This window comes from Pecten maximus, chromosome 9, assembly GCF_902652985.1.
Source record: "Pecten maximus chromosome 9, xPecMax1.1, whole genome shotgun sequence".
NCBI lineage: Eukaryota > Metazoa > Mollusca > Bivalvia > Pectinida > Pectinidae > Pecten > Pecten maximus.
The window spans coordinates 1,732,300-1,752,309 of record NC_047023.1 but is presented as its reverse complement, the minus strand read 5'-3'; the positions used below and the strand labels follow the sequence as shown (position 1 = coordinate 1,752,309).

The 20,010-nt window shown below is 35.6% G+C and overlaps 1 protein-coding gene and 1 non-coding gene across 2 annotated transcripts; one reads left to right on the top strand and one right to left on the bottom strand.

Moving 5' to 3' along the window:
* Positions 1–302: 302 nt before the first annotated feature.
* LOC117334793 (dopamine beta-hydroxylase-like) lies at positions 303–19,067 on the top strand. Its single transcript, XM_033894598.1, has 10 exons — positions 303–391; positions 6,318–6,513; positions 9,402–9,531; positions 10,583–10,684; positions 11,052–11,231; positions 11,765–11,943; positions 13,377–13,620; positions 14,981–15,080; positions 15,353–15,635; positions 16,846–19,067. The coding sequence occupies exons 1-10, from the start codon at positions 303–305 to the stop codon at positions 17,101–17,103; spliced, it is 1,761 nt and encodes a 586-aa protein (XP_033750489.1). The 3' UTR covers positions 17,104–19,067.
* Trnaq-cug lies at positions 3,203–3,274 on the bottom strand. Its single transcript has one exon. It is a non-coding gene; the product is annotated as a tRNA-Gln (tRNA).
* Positions 19,068–20,010: the final 943 nt, after the last annotated feature.

Sequence of the window (20,010 nt, the reverse complement as noted above, 5' to 3'; positions counted from 1 at the left end):
GATAGCACCCCCAGTACATGGGGACAAGATAGCACCCCCAGTACATGGGGACAAGATAGCACCCCCAGTACATGGGGACAAGATAGCAACCAATCCAGTACTTAGAGACAAAAAGCAACCAACGCAGTACTTGGAGACAAGATGGCAAACGAACTATTACTTGGCAACAAGATAGCAACCGACCCCAGTATTGGGGACAAGATAGCAACCAACCCATTCCTTGAGAACAAGATGGCAACCAACCCATTCATTGAGAACAAGATGGCAACCAGCCTATTACTTGGCAACAAGATGGCAACAAGATGGCAACCAACCTATTACTTGGCAACAAGACAGCAACCAACCCACTGCTTGGGGACAAGAAAAGAAAGACATCCAAAGTCAATCTGCTGTACTAAAAATTGTAATACTTTCCGACTCCCTGGCTTCCTTTACATTTTTATTTTCATCTGTGACTACCTCACTGAACAAGCTATGGGAAACCCTTAGTATGCCATCCAGGGAAACAGCCACAACAGCACAGACCGACCCGTTTATCAGCTTCCAAAGAAACACAAACCGATACGGATAGGGAGTGTTCAACCACACACCTCGGACCTTCATCTGGGGTGAGTTGCCGGCGATCTAACTGAGTGAGCTATCGCGGCCCCTTTGTACAAAAAACCCTAATTGAGAGTTAGATGCAGTAGAGTCAAAAGAGCTGTACTGCAAAAGCTTATGTATCGTTTGGTAGAGACTTTATGCGCAAGCATGTTTATTTACATCACACTTAAACATGATGCGCACGTGCTCGTATTTTGCACAATTCGTTGAGTACGTGTTCTGCCACTCAGAACAGATAAATATATAAGACAGATATATTTTTTATGCAAGACAGACGTTAAAGAAAACCTATTTTTGATATAGCCGACCTACATTCATTAATCCGGAATTGGTAGGAAATCTTTAAACCGGAAATTTAATTAATGATTTCCGAATCGGTATACTGTATATATCTACGTAATGATTTCGTGAATTCGAATTTCCGAACGATCCTACATGAAACGGATGTATCCGGATCAACGAGCTTTCATTGTATTAAATATATATCATATGTTGAAATTGTCACTGATTGGGGTTTTTGGTTTTTTTTTTTTTTTCCACAGTTAATGTTACATGAAAGTCCTTTGCTGCCCGCGATCTACCGTATATCATTGATGCCCAAGAATGTCCACACATCGTAAAATAAATGCCAAACGTTTTCGTGTAAATTTATGATAATGCAATGATAATGAACTTAGCCTTAATGCGTATATAAGCTACACAATAGACAATACCTACCAACCTTAAGTTAATGAATGTAATGCCAATCTGTCGCAGTGTTAACATTACATCTATTTTTAGATCTTCTAAATGACCTCCATGTAGTTCAGTCCTAAAAGAAATCTGTTAATTATGGAAATGTATAGTAAATTGATATGAATAACTGATATGGTTCCTCATCTTAACATAGTGGAATATAAATAAGGTCTTTTAAGACCAATATCAGCAATTTTTTTTTTTTTTTTTTTTTTTTCATGATAATTTTTTTTATTTTTATTTTTCCTGTACAATCTGGTATTTCATAAACATAAATTCCACTGTTGGTCTTTAACAAAATAATGCAATGTTATGCACCACATTTTACGTGCATGAAGAGATCTATCGCTACGCTCCACGTAGCAATCATCATTCTTTCTGCGTTTGCATTTTAAAACATATTACTGCCATCAGAAAATTTAATATTAAAGGTTCATGTAGGTTTGTCATAAACGTTGTAAATCATTTATGTAAATACTGACTGCTTATTATACAAAACGTTGAATAAACAAGCGACGGTTGGATGTTTGTAGAACAGTTTCGTGTAGAACCATTACATTAATATATAATGTTTATGATTACATTTCCATTGTCCTAGAAATCATCACTGCGTTTATGTACCTATGAATACAATAAGATCCCTGCTATTTTGACTTGTATCATCTGACCAGACAGGGTTTCCAGAATATGACGTTTGAAATTAACAATATATTGCATATTTTTAACTGTACCAGATTGAATTATGTAATAAATTTATCTTGCAGATTAAGACGTTTGAATGATGGGTGTCGAGTAAATAACCCCGTACGTGAGTATACTAGTTCTATTTAACTTTTTTTTTTATTAACATTATTTGAACACTTGAAAAAGATCATAACGTGATCATCCCAGCAACGTACGTACCATAGATTACAGGGTATACTTATATCCATGCAGATACATGTAGGTTTAACCAATTAAGTGGAAGGCGCTTTCTCGTACGGAACACATGGGGGTTTTTTTTGGAAGGCGGGGAGGGGAGTTCATTTTTTTCAAATTTAATGGTTCCCAAATAAACCTATATTTCCTGCCCTGTCCTATCTTTATCAATTTTGAGTTAAAAACAAAGTTTCGTTCGAAAAAGGCTTTCATTTTCAAAAACATCTAATTCAATATATACTGAATAATACGCCCAATAGATAATCCAGCAATGAGCAAATTCAAAATATTCAGTTAAATGTTTACCATGTGTTTCAATTTTAATTATTCATATCACTGTCAAACGTGCTTGTCAATCTTAGCAAAATTACCATAAATTGAAACCTAAAACGGAATATGCTTAGACCCTTAAAATGTATGATTTGAAGACAATGTACCGACAGTTAGTCATATCACAGCACTGTCTTGGTTTTCTCTTTGATTCTCAACAGACATTGAAGGTGAATTGATAATGTAATGACGAGGCCGGGTGTCTAGAAAAAAGTTACAAAAGACAGAAAGAAAAGAGCATCAGACTTTTAATCTGAGGGTCTAGGGCTCGAGTCCCTACATGGGCGTTAACATTTTGAGAATTTTAACCAGTGTAAAATGCTTTCGGCCAATCGTTGGAATAGGAATTTTAATCATGTAAATGATTTTTATTCATATTAAAGATATACATTTTAGAAAAGTGCGGAGTTATTACAATATCGTTGCCTAAATGATTGCTGTATTTGAAAGAACACAGTTATATGATAAGAGAACAGGTACATCTGATTGAGAGATGATAGTTAATCATTTTCGGAAATTCCGGACATGTAGTATTGATATCATTCGCGATTTTGCTGAATATAGAAAATGTAAACGAATGCTTAAATAAAATGAGAGTAAAATACATTTTCTGTTCAGGTTCTACCGAGACTTGAACTCGGATGGCAGGATTCAGAGTCCTGAGTGCTAACCATTACACCATAGAACCGCTTAACACGCTCGTTGCACTAGATTACTATTATTTTCAAGATAGCATAAACAAGATACGCGCGTAGCATGTCATAGCAGAATTATCTATCAGAGAAGAACAACACTATTCATTATAATGTTTGAAATGTTTTTAACTTCTTCATCAACACAATCAATTGTTTACATGTATAAATGGGTGAAAATGCAATAAAAACCTAAAATCAATAGGAACACTTTCTTTTGCTCAGGTTCTACCGAGACTTGAACTCGGATCGCAGTATTTAAAGTCATGAGTACTTGAATGAGTGCCCAGGTCGAACACTGTGAAAATGTAAGTACATTTGGAGTTCTCAGTAATATTTCTGAGATTATCGGGTACAGTAATATTTTTGGAATCACTTAACACAATGATATTACTGAGGTCATCGAGTGTAGCAATATTTCTGAGGTTTCCGAGTATAATATTATTGATGAGGTCACCGAGTATAAAAGTATTTCAGAGGTCATCGAGTACAGTAATATGTCAGAGGTCACCGAATACAGTAGAACTTTAGAGGTCATCGAGTTCAGTAATATCTATGAGGTCACCAAGTACAATAATATTTCAGAGGTAATCGAGTACGGTAATATTTCTGAGGTCACCAAGTACAATAATATTTCAGAGGTCACCAAGTACAATAATATTTCAGACGTAATCGAGTACAGTAATATTTCTGATGTCATCGAGTACTATAACATTTCTGATGTCATCGAATACAGTAATAATTTCTTATGATCATTAGGTCCAGTGAGAACACCGGTTACAATAGCTTGCCTTAGTATTTTTGGAAATAATCGAGACTACTTTCATCGCCTTTCCTATATCAATTTGTTTTCGTTCATGAAGGAGACAAAATTATGCAGGGGTTAAAGCTAGCTGACACTGTTTTATCTCGAGCTGTTTATTTCGCTAACATTTATGCATATGTATACTGTGATGAGGTGTGACGCTGTATATCTAATTTGTGTTACGGGCGTACTGTACAAGTATAAACAGCTGTCATAGTTTATCGTACATGACACATATGTTAAACACGTACTTCACGGATTATGAATATTAAAATGACACGAAATATGTGTTCAGCTCACCAATTTACCTCTCGTCATTCTTAATTTACATTGTTTAAAATATTCTTTTCGCAAGGTCGCGGTATTCACTGAGGATAATGTTTTGCAGAATTTCCAGGTAGGTCAATTTCTACGTGTATATGTTCAGTAATTAGGACATGTGTAATTGCCGATAACAGTTTTGTGTTTGTGTTAGAATAGCTACTTAAACTAATGTTTGTTTTGATGGTTGTGAATATGTATGGAACCAAGGTTATCCCGACCACTGGTCCAGGTAGGCAGTTATAATCATACAGTAATAATATATTAATTTTTTGATATAGGTACTGGCTATGTTCATGTTCTTTATTACTTTAAACCATTTGGTTCATCAGCACAGTGCAGATATGTACAGTGCAAACAAAAACGACACAAACTATATATAGACACAACACTCACAACATATATAGTGTAGAGATACATCTCACATTACAATTACCTACAATTATATCTATTATATATACATTGTACATTACATCTATTATTCTCACATCACATCCAAATGTTACTCTAGGGATTTATTTATATATACATTTATTTATCATTCTCACAATATATATATATAATGATACATTGTTCTCACAATTCATTTATCTAACATTCTATCATTCTCACAATTCATTTATCTAACATTCTATCATTCTCACAATTCATTTATCTAACATTCTATCATTCTCACAATTCATTTATCTAACATTCTATCATTCTCACATTACATTTATCTAACATTCTATCAATCTCACATTACATTTATCTAACATTCTATCATTTTCACAATTCATTTATCTAACATTCTATCATTCTCACATTACATTTATCTATCATTCTATCATTTTCACAATTCATTTATCTCACATTCTATCATTCTCACATTACATTTATGTAATATTCCCGCATTCCATTCATCTGCTCATCAAACTATCATCAAAATATAGAAATTAATGACATGATGTTATATCAATCCATGTGTTTACTTCCGCTAGTCATAACTTAGTGGGATAATCTTATATAAATCCACTTAACGAATTATCTGATATTTATCATGATGTTTCTACTTACTGAAGTCATACATTGATAAGATAATCATATATCTGTACAATATTAACTCTTTTTTCCTATAAATTCATGAGATAATCATATATCAAACCAACTTTTTTTAGAAAAATAATATTAGAGAATCTTTCATTAATCCATGATGTTTTAACTTATTTCCCAAAATTTTTGAGATATCATATACTTACCAAAATATTTACTTATTCAGACATAAATTGATGAGATATCATAAAATTACCAAGTATTTAATTATTTAGTCATCAACTGATGCTATATCACAAAATAATCAAGTATCTATCTAGTCATAAATTGATGAGATATCATAAAATTACAACAACAACAAAAAAAAATTATTTAGTCATAAATTGGTGAAATATTATTTACTTACCAAAATATTTACTTATTTAATCATAAATTGGTGAAATATTATATACTTATGATTGTATAACTAGTAACTTATTTAGTCAGAAATTGATGATATATCATAAACTTACCAAGTATTTATTTATTTAGTCATAAATTGATGAGATATCATAAAATTACAAAAAAATATTTATTTAGTCATAAATTGATGATATATCATATATTTACCAGAGTATTTTCTTATTTAATGAGAAATTGATAAAATATTATATACTTATGATTGTATAACTAGTAACTTATTTAGTCAGAAATTGATGAGATATCACATTATATTTAATGTATTAACTTCATTAGACATATATTGATGAGATGATTACATGTTAATCCATGTTTAATCTTCTTTAAACCACTCACATATCCATACACTAATCCAAACTATTTTAGTCATTTATAGAGGTGATGACATATTCATCCGTTTGTAATTTTTATCTATCTTACAGCTGTTTCCTTCTGTATTTGCTGTGCGTTGGTGACGTCACATCTGGATTCAGCATATTGAAAGACAGAATCCCAAACGGTGACAAAGTCCCCAACCCATGTGACAGAACAGAGGTATGGCAAGGCGTAGGTCACCAGGCTAGGGAAGGCCGAGGACTAACAAACCCATTCGGCCTAGCGTTCAAGAAAAACAACTTTGTAAGTATACGTATTAGGGAACAACCAACCAATTGAATTTTTTTTTTTTTTTTTTTGAAACAGCCCCTGTGTATAGAAAGTTGAGCCAAGGAGAAAATGTCTGGCAGCCACTGATTGGCCAGTATGTTATGAAGTGAGAAAATATATATGTAGCCTGATAGGTAACTATCAATAAGAAATGTTGATATAAATTTCGTAAGTCCGATTGATTTTTTTCCCAAAAGTTCACGTAATAATAATAAACATTTAAGATTTTTGAGAATGTTTACTGCGAAATTCACATATTTTCAAAATGGCTACCCTGGAGAAAATTTGAGCTGAAGGACCAAACTTTTTTTTTGATTAGGTGTTATATCAGACCCTAAACTTTTGTTATAAACCAAAATTGTCATATTGAATTCAAGAACTTGAATGAAATACTCCAAAACGTTAACACTAAAGTCTATGGGAAAACAATTGGTTGGTTGGTCCCTATAATGGTTAGCGTATTGTATTTTCTAGTGTATATATTTATTCTCTGTGTCTTGATAAAGGGGCGGATTGCCTCGAAAATTTGACATTTTTCATGTCCACACTGTTAGAATAACTTCTTTGCCCCATATATACAATTATATATATATATATGCGAGAGATGATTGATATGTTGTGAGCCTCGTATTGAAGGAGCTACCCAACGATGTTCTTTTTAAGTACTATCCTCTGACTATATAGGGCCGTGTACCCAAGAACTGGTCTCATTTGGTTAGTTTATATCGACGAGGTAGCACTCTAAAGTGAACAAAACAAGCGGCTTTTTGCAAATTGGACAAAATCGGTGAAAGAGCAGTGATCTAATATTTCCATAAAAATGTATAACACCTAAGGATATCCATAATGATATGGTAGCAACACTAGGGAAAGATGCCCCTTCATATGCTACCGTGAAAAGGTGGGTGGCGGAATTTAAGCGCGGCCGACAGAGCCTTGAAGATGACCCCCGTCCTGGAATGTTTGTCATTGTTTCAACCCCAGAAATGGTCAATAAATTTCATGATATTGTTATGACTGACAGACGAGTCACAAAAACATATATAGCCAGTAGAGTTGGCATTTCACAGGAAAAAGTACATTCCTTTCTGACCAAGAATATCGCGTGCTAATATTAATCTTAACTTTTTTGAGGAAGATTCTGGCAACTTTCTTCAAAGATTTGTCACTACGGATGAAACATGGGTCTATCGTTTTACCCAAAAGGCCAAACAACGATCGAAACAATGGAAGTACTCTGGCTCTCCCCCGCCAAAGAAGGCAAAGACTGTCAATTAGCTGGGAAGGTTATGGCCTCGATTTTCTGGGATACAGATGGTATTCTGCTGATATAGTATCTCCAAAATGGACAAACAATCAATGGCACATAGTATGCTTCACTTCTGAGGCAACTACGGGAAAATATTAAACCTAAGCGCTGCTCACAGCTCACTAAAGGTGTGTTATTCCATCAGGGCAATGCTCCTGTTCACAAGTCTGTCATTAACATGGCTGCCATTTACGATTGTGGCTTTAGATTGATTGAGCATCCGCCTTATTCACCTGATCTTGCTCCATCAGACTTTCATCTATTTCCAAAACAGAAAATAGCTATATTTAAAAATGACGATAACTACATGTGTATATTCTGAACTGGTTCCATCATTCATATTAATGATCTTGATTATTTATCTCTCAATGGGCAAAACGTTCGTGTGCAAAAGAGGTCAATATAGAAAATAACATACATATCGGACAGGATAATAAAGATGCAATGATACATACAAAATATAGAAAGCTAAATACATTGTAGATATCAGACAGGGAAATAAACATACAATGATACATGCAAAATACAGAAAACTAAATACATTGTATATATCAGACAGGGTAATAAACATACAATGCTACATACAAAATACAGAAAACTAAATACATTGTATCATATAAATAACCTTAATCTATGACATCAAACTGTACATATTAGTAAGGGTTTATTGTGATATCAAACCAACAATGTAATAGACAATTGGATTTAATTAATACATTCAAGCATAATACTAAGTGCATTGAAGCAATCATCGGTGGTATCTCACTCAAGATAATCATTAAGTTGATTGCATTCAAGTAGTAATACAATTTTACGTAACAATTACAACATGGGTATAGATATATTCAGTGTGAAATAATTAGTATTGGACATTTTTTAAAGAAAGTAGCTCAAAGTAGGTCACTAAATAAGGGTCGATTACAAATTTCAAGCATGTCTCCCATTTTTACGTAACTTATATTTGTAGATAGGTAATGTGGGATATATTTATGCTGTTGATAATATCGCATTATTTTGGAATAGATAGTGATATTCATCACCAACACCGTAATTACATAGTGAACAATCACGACATTACTTGGTATACTAAACCATCTCCCAGTTCTTATGGATAGTTTTAAGTCTTACATTCTAAATTTGCTAATAATGGCACGTTATTTGGAATTAGGCTAATTGTAGCATCGTCCACGAGGTTAAGATTCAATGGTAGAGAACCAATTTTGGATGAATTGCTCACAAACACGTCTTTTGATAAAGGTCTTAAAAATATATCTTTACATTGTACATGTGTTTTGGTACATCATTTGTTTCTCTTTTTTTTCTTCATTTTAACCCACCTTTATTCCCTTTTTGAAAACTTATTCTGTTGATATTTTGATACATGTGTACCCCAAATATGCAGTGCTTAATCATAATACATTATACCTATTCTCCAAAAATAAAATGTTGGAAATCAGAAAAAAAGACGTGTTTTATTACGAGAAAAGTTTATATCTTTCCTTTTCACTTTTTTATTTGTGGCAAGTTTCCAATATTTGTTTTTCCTTTTTAGGTTTGGGATAAGACCTTCTGCATGCTAGACTCAGATGGAGACGGGGCGACAAATGGACGAGAGCTCGGAGATCCACTCTGTTTATGGAAAGTTGGAACCAGTCCTGTCTTTGAACCATACGGCCATCCTGGTAAATAATAAACATGTAAAACCCAGTTAAATGATCAAACAGTTAAAATCCAAAAAACAACTAGTTTAGTATTAAAACAGGAAAAGGGGTCAAATAATTAACATATAAAAAGATAAATATTCAGCAAGCAAATCAAGCTATAGTAATAACTAACCTGTAAACCTAAACCGGGTTTAATGATTTAACCCAAGCCAAGTTTATGTGCCTTCATGCAATCTCAAAGGATTGCATGTGTAGACAGTTCTGGTGGTTTTTACATCCCTCTGGACATTTCATAACTTGTTAGTCAAGTTTGAATTCATTTAAATGGTGACACAGTTCAAAATGTGCACAGGTAATAAATTTTACAACTGACATTTATTAAGTTGTGGATCTTTTGCACCTGTCCATCAAGATTTTGATATTTCTTTTACCTATTTCGGATTTTTTGTAGACTGCTATTAACACTATAGGCCCGTAGCATGACTGACGTTTCCTAGAAAGGACGAAACAGCTCTGTGTGATATAATATAATTCATTTGGCTCTACTGCGTCTAACTCGCTATTTGTTTGGAAAGGTGCTATTGTCTTGCTCGTGTTTTGTACAGGTCTTTGATAATTAAGCTATAAACCTTGTTAAGTTATGAACCAATCATTCTAGTTGAATATTGAAAACGCCAAGCTATTATCACCACGTGAACGACTAGCAGTAAGATATGTTATTTTATTGTTGATAAAGTAACTGTGACTCTCGCTCAAATTGCTGTTTTTTCTACAAATACCTATAACAAACATGATCAGCTCTTCTGTGTGAGCATTTTGTTTGCCTAGTAAAGGGTATGTTATTATTTTATAAATATAAATGTATACTTGATAGCCCGTAGCCGTTCAGCAGTAGTACGTGAAGCAAGGTATACCTACCCCAAAATCACACTCGTCACATCTCAACGACACCATTCGCAAATCCAGTGTTTATACATTACAGCGACCTCCTCTTATGGAGAAGAAATTCAAATCATTACTTGATCAATTTCAAGTGAATTTTGATGAGTTTCACCTGTATTTTTGTAAGGTATTTGTGAACCATGGAACTCCCCCTTCTGTCGAAAACAAAATGCCAATTGGTTACATTGTACGACGCTTCCGGTAGATTGTGAGTACATCGGATTGCCAGGTGAGTCTGATGTTCCTGATGGAGGTGGTATCAACATATTAAATTAAAAATTGTAGTGTGCTGTGTTTATGAAATACGTGGAGATATTTCAAATACTTCTATTACTTTCATGTGGATACAATTAACATATTTGTTATTTTTTGCGGGTATCTTTGATGTTTCTCGTTGGTATTGAATGAATGTGAGCCAAAAGTAATCGTGATTGATGAAATAAGTTTGACACTGATAGTCTGTGGCGTTCCTTATCAAGCAATGATAATTGTGCTAAGATGAATTCGCGGCTGAACATTAAAATGGTTGTGAATATAGTTGTGCAATATTAATGAAAATATGCCGTTATCTAATGACTGGTTCACATTGTCCCCAGGTGTTCTAAACATGCAGATTAGAATACCGGAAACAGTTGTTCCAGCCCAGGAGATATCCTATAGGTGTGTGAACCTGGAGTTCCCGGCCGATAGGGATTATCACGTGATCGCGGATACGGCTTTCGTGAACAACAGCAATATTTTACACCATATGACATTACAGGCATGCTCCCCTGAAGGTTAGTAAAGTTAGGAGAGATACCTTATTTTCTGTAGTAAGTTATTAAAAATCTCTTCGAGTTGAATTTTAGAATTAACAATTGTTGTTCAGGGACTTTGTCTAAACAACCACTCAAGTCTGATAGATTTGTCGGGAATCAACTGTTTTTGAAGTGTATCCATTCGGAACTTCTCGGATGTGATATGCGTATTAATATGTAAACAATTCCAACATTTTGTTTACTAAAAATATGTACTCCCAAGTGGCGTCAAGAAAATGACACAGCTGGTAAAATTTATGAATCGTAGAAAAGAGTTTAAAAAACAAGAACAAATCAAAAAAGGCGGGGGGGGGGGGGGGGGGGGGGGGGGGACAAAACAAAAACAATAATCAGTTTTATGATTGACTGGTTTTCTTCTTAAATATGGAATCCTCAAGACACCGAGCGAGATGCCAGTATCTTTGCAATACTGTCTTCATCTATCTAAACGTCGGACACCTATCGACTTGTTGCCCTAACCCACTCATGATAAAGTATCTTTGTTTCACTAGTAACTCCTGCATCCCTAGCACATCCTCTAGGCCAGGTTTACCCGTGTGAAATGATGGCGGAGCCTGTTAATTGTCCAGAAATAATGGCCGGGTGGAGCCAGTCGATCGGCGGAAACTGTCATCCTCGCGAGGCCGGGTATAAGATTGGGCGGACCGGGTCTCGGTATGCTGTTCTTCAGGTAATAGATTAAAACTCAATTTTATTATTGAAGCTTTGTTTTCTATATACATGGAATAAACTTCGTTTTATTAGTTTGACTCGTCAGAGTACTGGTTTGAAAGAATGGCAAGCCAATATGACCACGCCCATGTGTTGACATGGTTTGTGTATTTTTAATCTTGCCAAGCGAACCAAAAAAGCGTCTAAAATAACGGTTCTGATTTGTCAAAACTAATCAGATTACTTGCTTTGGTTCATGAACAGTTCATGTGACAACACAGGGTCGATCAGAGCTTTGCGAAAACATATCACGTCGGTGTCGAAGACTGATGCTTTATATTCTTAAATTGACCCACCCGTGGCAATATAAGGTCAGGTATCATATTGGGAGACTCAGTTTGGCGGATTCACTAGATTCGATCATAATTAAATACAAGGATCTTCAGGAAATAGTTACCTTGTATGAAACTCGTCCTTAATCCACATTATCTATGTAAGTAAAGTGTCTGTTGTAATTAAATATGGTGACACACAAAATTTACTTCGAAAGTTTTACTCTTTGAGGGAGAGACTCGTTAGAGCCCATTCTCGGTCCCTTCGACTGTCAAGATTATCGCTATACTATCGGAAAGAGCGACACGAAGGGATATAACTCTAATACCATTGCTAGAGTTAAGGTCATGTAATAATAACGGCGTGTAAACAAAGCCGTAATTCCCATTTTTGAAAAAAAAGGAAAATCAAGGTGTTTCGTAAGTGTAAGCTACCTATTCGACGACTAATTTTGTATGTATAAGCACGTCATTTTGAAATTGTACGTCACATACCATCACTCGAAGACCTCTAATGGCTGTATAAACCAAATTGGAAGGGTGTGAGGTGTATACTTTTGAACTTAAAAGCTTTCCAAAAACTTACCTCAAAAACAAAAACAAAAGTGGGTTTTGGTGCCAAAATAAGTTAAGTCCACAAAATGGTAAAATGCGAAAAAATTACTGAGTTTTTTTTTTTCTGTATAATTTTGCCATAACATCACTCATATATAGACTTCTAATGAATATATAAACCAAATTAGAAGCGTGTGAGGAGTATACTTTGGACTTACAATATTTTCAGAAATGTAATCCAAAAACTTTAAAGTCTTGAGATGGGAAACCGTCGCCGACGCCGGAGCTAAAGCATAAGCTCACCATTACTCGTAACCGGTGAGGTAATAACCTGTTGGACGATATTGTCTCTAAATAAAACAATGGTAGGCCTATGTCAAACATCAAACGCTAACAGAAAGGAGTACGCAGAATGAGTAGACATGGAAAGGATATTAACCTTTAGATCAACACTGGAAGGGTTTCGAAATGCTTTGGAAAGTGTATAGATAGTTGGAAAATGAAGAATAATGTACACTTTGATTGTTGAGAAATTCTATACTGTTTTTGTGTTGACCAATGATAGGTGGCGTGGACCAACCCTACCAAGGCTGTTGGCCAGAGGGACAGCTCAGGAATACTTCTGTTTTATACTGCTAACCTGAGACCATTCAACATCGGAATGATCACAGTGGGAACAAACAGCCTAGCTCTACCTCACGGGGAGAGAGGGTTTGACGTAGAGGCAAAGTGTCACACGGAGTGTACGAGGAAACAGCTGTTAAGTTCTATATACCTTCTAAACGGGTATAACCATATGCATTACGCAGGTATGGATAAATTTAATGTTCATTTCGTTTCCATACGAATATTATGCGTCATTAGATACAAAATGCACCTACAATTTATACATTATGTATCAATGAAAATAATTATACACATTGGTTGTTGGTTTGTGATTAATCATAGTTTTTCTGTTGCCGAACTCTATTATTATCTAAGTTTTCTGTTGCCGAACTCTATTGTTATCTAAGTTTTCTGTTGCCGAACTCTATTATTATCTAAGTTTTCTGTTGCCGAACTCTATTATTATCTAAGTTTTCTGTTGCCGAACTCTATTGTTATCTAAGTTTTCTGATGTCGAACTCTATTGTTATCTAAGTTTTCTGTTGTCGAACTCTATTATTATCTAAGTTTTCTGATGCCGAACTATATTATTATCTAAGTTTTCTGATGCCGAACTCTATTGTTATCTAAGGGCAAATTTGTTGCAAATAAACTGGTTTAGGTTTGGGTTTATGGTTTAAACCTGGTTTTCAAAACGGTTTGTAAACTAAAACTGGTTTGCTCTTGAGAAACAAATGCAAAATTCTAGTTTTCAATATGGTGTCTTTGGGAGAAAAAGCTTCAGAGCAGTATTTGAAACGTTAATACCTCCTGAACACACAAAAATCCCCCGAATCCCAAATTATGTTGAAGACATACTTCCACAATGTAATGACAGGGAAACGCATGCAGTTGTAGCAGACTTTCTTTCAAACACAGGGGAAAAACAATTATTAATATTTAAAATTTATATTTTATTTGTCCAGTCAAATGACACTACAAGCCATAGCTGGCAAGTTTGGAGCACGTAGCGCACTTCAAGAGCACATTCTGCATGTTGACAACATTCGCCATCTTGTTTTCAGATAGGAAACCTTCCAAACCACAACCGGTGGTGGTTTGAATGGTTTTATAAACTAGTTTAGGTTTATCAGAAACAAATGAATGAACCGGTTTCAGTTTGAATGTGGTTTGAAACTGGTTTACTCAACAAATGGAAAGTTTACAGAACCGGTTCGAAACTAAAACTGGTTTTAGGAGAACAAATTCGCCCTAAGGTTTCTGATGTCAAACTCTATTGTTATCTAAGTTTTTTCTGTTGCCGAACTATATCGTTATCATAGTTTTTCTGTTGCTTGACTTTATTATTCGATACAATATTCTTCGTAATGATGCCTCTATAAGACTCACAAATTGTTTTATTTGTTGTGATGTATAGTCGTATGTAGATCTATTGGCTGCATGTTTTATATCCTACAAGATACATGTATTATATGATGATATATTGTCCGTATTTTAATTAACAGCAAAATAAGTATATGTTGGAAGAACATCGGCAGTACTGATGTAAATTATTTTTAACAGGAACCGAAATGAGAATAGCTATGAAAAAGTTCAGAGAGACCCAGGAACAGACGTTGACACGTGACATTGTGTACGATTACCACAATCCCATAATTCATCAGTAGGTATTATTTATGACAATATTATTACAAAAACGGAAAATATATTAAATGAAATTGGTTCTTAAACATGTATTGCTATGAACATTTATAGGTGTCTATATATCCATATTCTACGTCACATATACCTATTAATAATAATATTGTAATGATATCTCCATATAAGGAGTTTCAATTCTGGTTGTATTGTCACCATAGATTACAGAACAAGCTTATGGCAGTATATGACATCTATATGGTATCCTGTTCTATATAATCTGGTGTTGTATTTAAGGCTACCGTCACCAGTAGAAATAAAACCTGGAGACGAGATCTTCACTTCCTGTTCCTACAACACGATGACACGGAACACTACGACGTTCTATGGGAGAACACCCTTTGATGAGATGTGTCTGGGCATGTTTAGTTACTACCCGGCCGAGCGTCTCTCTCCCCGACATTGTCTGTCGGAGGGAGACTTACCCCAGTGTCTACTGACGGACCAGAGGGCCGTCATTGACAGGTGTCCTGTGGTGACATTTCCGTCAAGTCCCGAAGCTAACGCCATCATACAACTGGTAAGACTTTTTCATTCTTTTGGTAATATATCCATTCGCTTTTCGTTATTTCGGTAATATATCTATTCGCTGTTCATTATTTCGGTAATATATCTATTCGCTGTTCATTATTTCGGTAATATATCTATTCGCTGTTCATTATTTCGGTAATATATCTATTCGCTGTTCATTATTTCGGTAATATATCTATTCGCTTTTCATTATTTTGGTAATTATTGATTAATCTTTGCAGAGACCTGTATGAATAGTAAGTTAATTGACAAACTTTACATATCTGCCATGTTTGTGATTGGAGTCTTTTTCACCTAGATTGTAATTCAAACTGGGGTGTTTTTTCCCTTTCCTTGGTAGGGGTTTAAAATCAAACAGGATCAGGATTGCACTATTATTGTATGACTGTTGTCAGCTTTCTTGTCATAGGCAAACATTAACTCACTTTTTAGGTCCTTAGATGACAAGATGGTGTTCATATATTGATGATAAATAAGTTGTATGAATGTCTGTACAGTAAATTAAAATGGTGTTAATAATCGTTGCCCATTTCGGTTTTAGTAAAATACAAGCTCGTCATTCCATTTATTTGTTAATTTTGAAATTGTTAATATTTTTATTTATCCTTAGTCCTTAGAGTTTTTCAGTATTGCTATTATGGAATGTCATAACTGTCAACGAAGTAACATTACAGCCACAGGATGTCGAACATGGCGGCAGTGTCGTATTCTGCCACAATATAATGCAAACTCACCATTTTGTTAAATTCAAGTCGGCCAATTCTAAAATGACGTCCCTGTTTTGCAAATAGATGTCAAGGCATGTTTACAGTAGTTACCACTGTTGAGGGGCCACGATAGATCAGTCGATTAGGGCGTCGGTCATGTAGCCCCAGGTGAAGGTCCGAGGTTCCTTGTTCGACCCGTGTCGGTTTGTGTCCCTCGGGAAGCTGAGGAACGGGCCGGTCTGTACTGTCCTAGTCGTGTCCTTGGGAAAAACATTTATACCTAATTACCTGGATGGCATGCGACGGGCCTCCCGTATGTTGTTCAGTGAGGTAGTCACCAATTACTTCAAGGAGGCTCTGTCTCAAAATTACCCTGGCTGTTCACGGGACGATAAACCCAACAAGCAAACAGATTCTCGTTATTGAACACAATGAACAATTTCATCACCAATGATATCTTCGATGACATAATGTTTTTCTTTTTTCTTTCAGTTAAAAGAGAACTGCGTTTCCTTTCGATGCAATAGGGAATGTGTGAATGTCGTAAAGACTATCAGAATGAATCCATGTTTTATGGGGAGAGTAAAGGACTATATGATAACCCAACTAGAGAAAATTCATGGACTAGATTCAATAACACGCCTGCAGTCGTGTGATGTGGAGATCGCAAGAGAACAGGGATTCTGTTCTACACCTGTAGGCCAGGCCAGATGTTTCTGTAGCGACCCCCCGATGAAGCGTACGCTATAGAGGAGTTCTGTCCGTAACCAACACCAACGAGTAACAATGTAAGCTAAAGAGGAGTTCCGAACATAAAGTACACTACACTGGCTTGTCTGTCGTAGTTTTTCTGCTTTCCGCTAGGCTTCACTTAAAGAAGATAACGACAGGCCAGGGCTATCGATCCTGTTATTTTGATTGGCTAATATGTATATAGGCCAGGGGATCTTCCTTTTCCAAGATGGTGTCTAGAAATGTTCTCGGAAAATTATTCAAACACGTATTTCTTACAATTGTCAGTAATCAAACACAGTACTTGTGTGTGCATGGAAAATTATTCCACATACCGTCGGTTGTGTATTGAATGTTTAAACCGATATGGTTTTTCAAGCAGACTCTCGAGTTTTCAACGACTTTTCAACATCATTGCAGCATAATATACTTTGACCTGTTAATTGGCATGCTGCCAAAAGAAAATCCCCAGCATGAAATCAAAATAAGATTCATTGATTGAATTGGCCAATCACAGTTCGACTGGTCTGGATCCTGACCAAGATATAGGTCATAGCTTGTATTAGCACTTATCTAGCGGAGAGAACTGTTAGGAAGGTAATTCATGTTTGTCAGGATTCTGGCTTAGCGAGATCTGATTGGTCAATTCGATCAACGCATTGTTGGTTTGATTTTGACAGGTTCGGGATTCCCTCTTGTTTACGATAGTAATTCTCTTGAGATGAACCATCGGTATTTCATGCAGCCTGGAGAACATAGCGATTGTAAAAAAATTTTAAAAAAATCCGTGAAAATTTTCAGACGCCATTTTGAAAAGGGGATATCCCCTGGCCTTTATCAGTGTTACCCAATCAAGATAGCCGGATCGATAGCTCTAACCTGTCGTTATATTTTCGAAGAAAAGCCGATCGGAGAATTGAAACACTACGGCAGGCCAACAAGTCTACACTATCATAAAGATTTCAGAACGTAGCTTACGAGCAACACTGTCGAACATAGAGGAGTTCCGAACATAACGAACACTGTCAGATATAGAGGAGTTCCGAACATAACGAACACTGGCAGATATAGAGGAGTTCCGAACATAACGAACACTGGCAGATATAGAGGATTTCCGAACATAACGAACACTGGCAGATATAGAGTTCCGAACATAACGGACACTGTCGGATATAGAGGCGTACTTGCAATACACTACATAATGATTTTATGGGTGATGATTTTTTTTTTCAAGATTTTAAGCATTCCGATTTTCCCCCTTTGTTGTCATGATGATCACTTCCGAAGAATAATTCCAACATTGCAATTATACAATACAGACCGCCATGACTGGCTCTCCCGAAGTTCATTTTGCCTGTTTTAAAACGAGCAGCATCTCTACAAAATTCGAACTTCCACTGTCAGACATGAGAACTTGTTTCGCTTTCTTATCGTGCTATTTGAGTGTATCATTGCTTTAACAGCTATTGAAGATATATCGGTGCCATGGCTAGACAAGGACGGAGGACCAATCCGTATTGGAATGTTTTCTTGCAATTGAAACATGGTTCCAATGCTATAATTGATATATCCTTTAATGAGAAAAGCTGGAACTGTTTTCACCAGTACTTCTAATTACAATTTTCATATTTAAGTATTGTCATCGATTATACACGAATATTGATTTGTTACGTGACAGCGGCTCTAAGACAGGCCCATTTTCTATTGGCTATACAACATCAAACTCTTCACATGTTTTAGGTATTATAAATCAACTATATTGAATCATTGAAATACACACCATGTTTACCTGTGCTTAATATTGATTGTAATCTAGACAGCGGCTAATCAATACGCATATCACTCCATTTTAACATCAATATTTCATTCAGACGAAAACTATCCGCGGCAAACATTATGAGATTGATATCTGAGGATAATTGTCTGGGATATAGAACGGCAAGAAACAATAACAATTCATGAATAAAGTTTTTAGTCGAGAACGGATTTATGGTTGTATATTGGGCCACATTTGAGTTAAGGTTTTTGCATGGAACATCATTTGAGTTTGAAGTATTTTCGCCTGGGACTGCATTTGAGTTTTAAGTATTTTCGCCTGGGATTGCATTTTAGTTTGAAGTATTTTCGCCTAGGACTGCATTTGAATTTGAAGAATTTTCGCCTGCGACTACATTTGAGTTTTAAGTTTTTTCGCCTGGGACGCATTTGAGTATGAAGTATTTTCGCCTGGGACGCATTTGAGTATGCAGTATTTTCGCCTGGGACGCATTTGAGTATGAAGTATTTTCGCCTGGGATCGCATTTGAGTTTGAATTTGTAAAGTCTGAATTACCGTAGAATAACTAATATTTAGCTAGTTCTACATCAAATCACAATGAGCTCAATTGTATATATCGTAGGCAGAATATACTGTTTAATAATTCGGATTAGATTCACCACGGTATAAATATCATTGTGGAAGATGCACGTGGCTATCTTAAGCACAAACTGCTATTTAAAACTATGTTTGTGAATTTTCGAAAACATGTTACCTTGTGAAACATAGAGTCATTGTACTCTCCGCTTGATAAGGTAATATCGGTGGCTCACCAACACAGTTTTCAATCGCAGTTCGCCATTTTTCCTTTGACCTATTTAAAGTGTTTTTGGTCGACTCCCGTGATCACTTTGAGTCTTAACATCACTGACGAGTCCTAGGAGGACGAAACAGCTGTTTGCTGTCCCTAACATCACTGACGAGTCCTAGGAGGACCAAACAGCTGTTTGATGTCCCTTATATCACTAACGTGTCCTAGGAGGACGAAACAGCTGTTTGATGTCCCTTATATCACTAACGTGTCCTAGGAGGACGAAACAACTGTTTGCTGTCCCTAACATCACTGACGAGTCCTGGACGAAAAAGCTGTTTGATGTCACTTACATCAC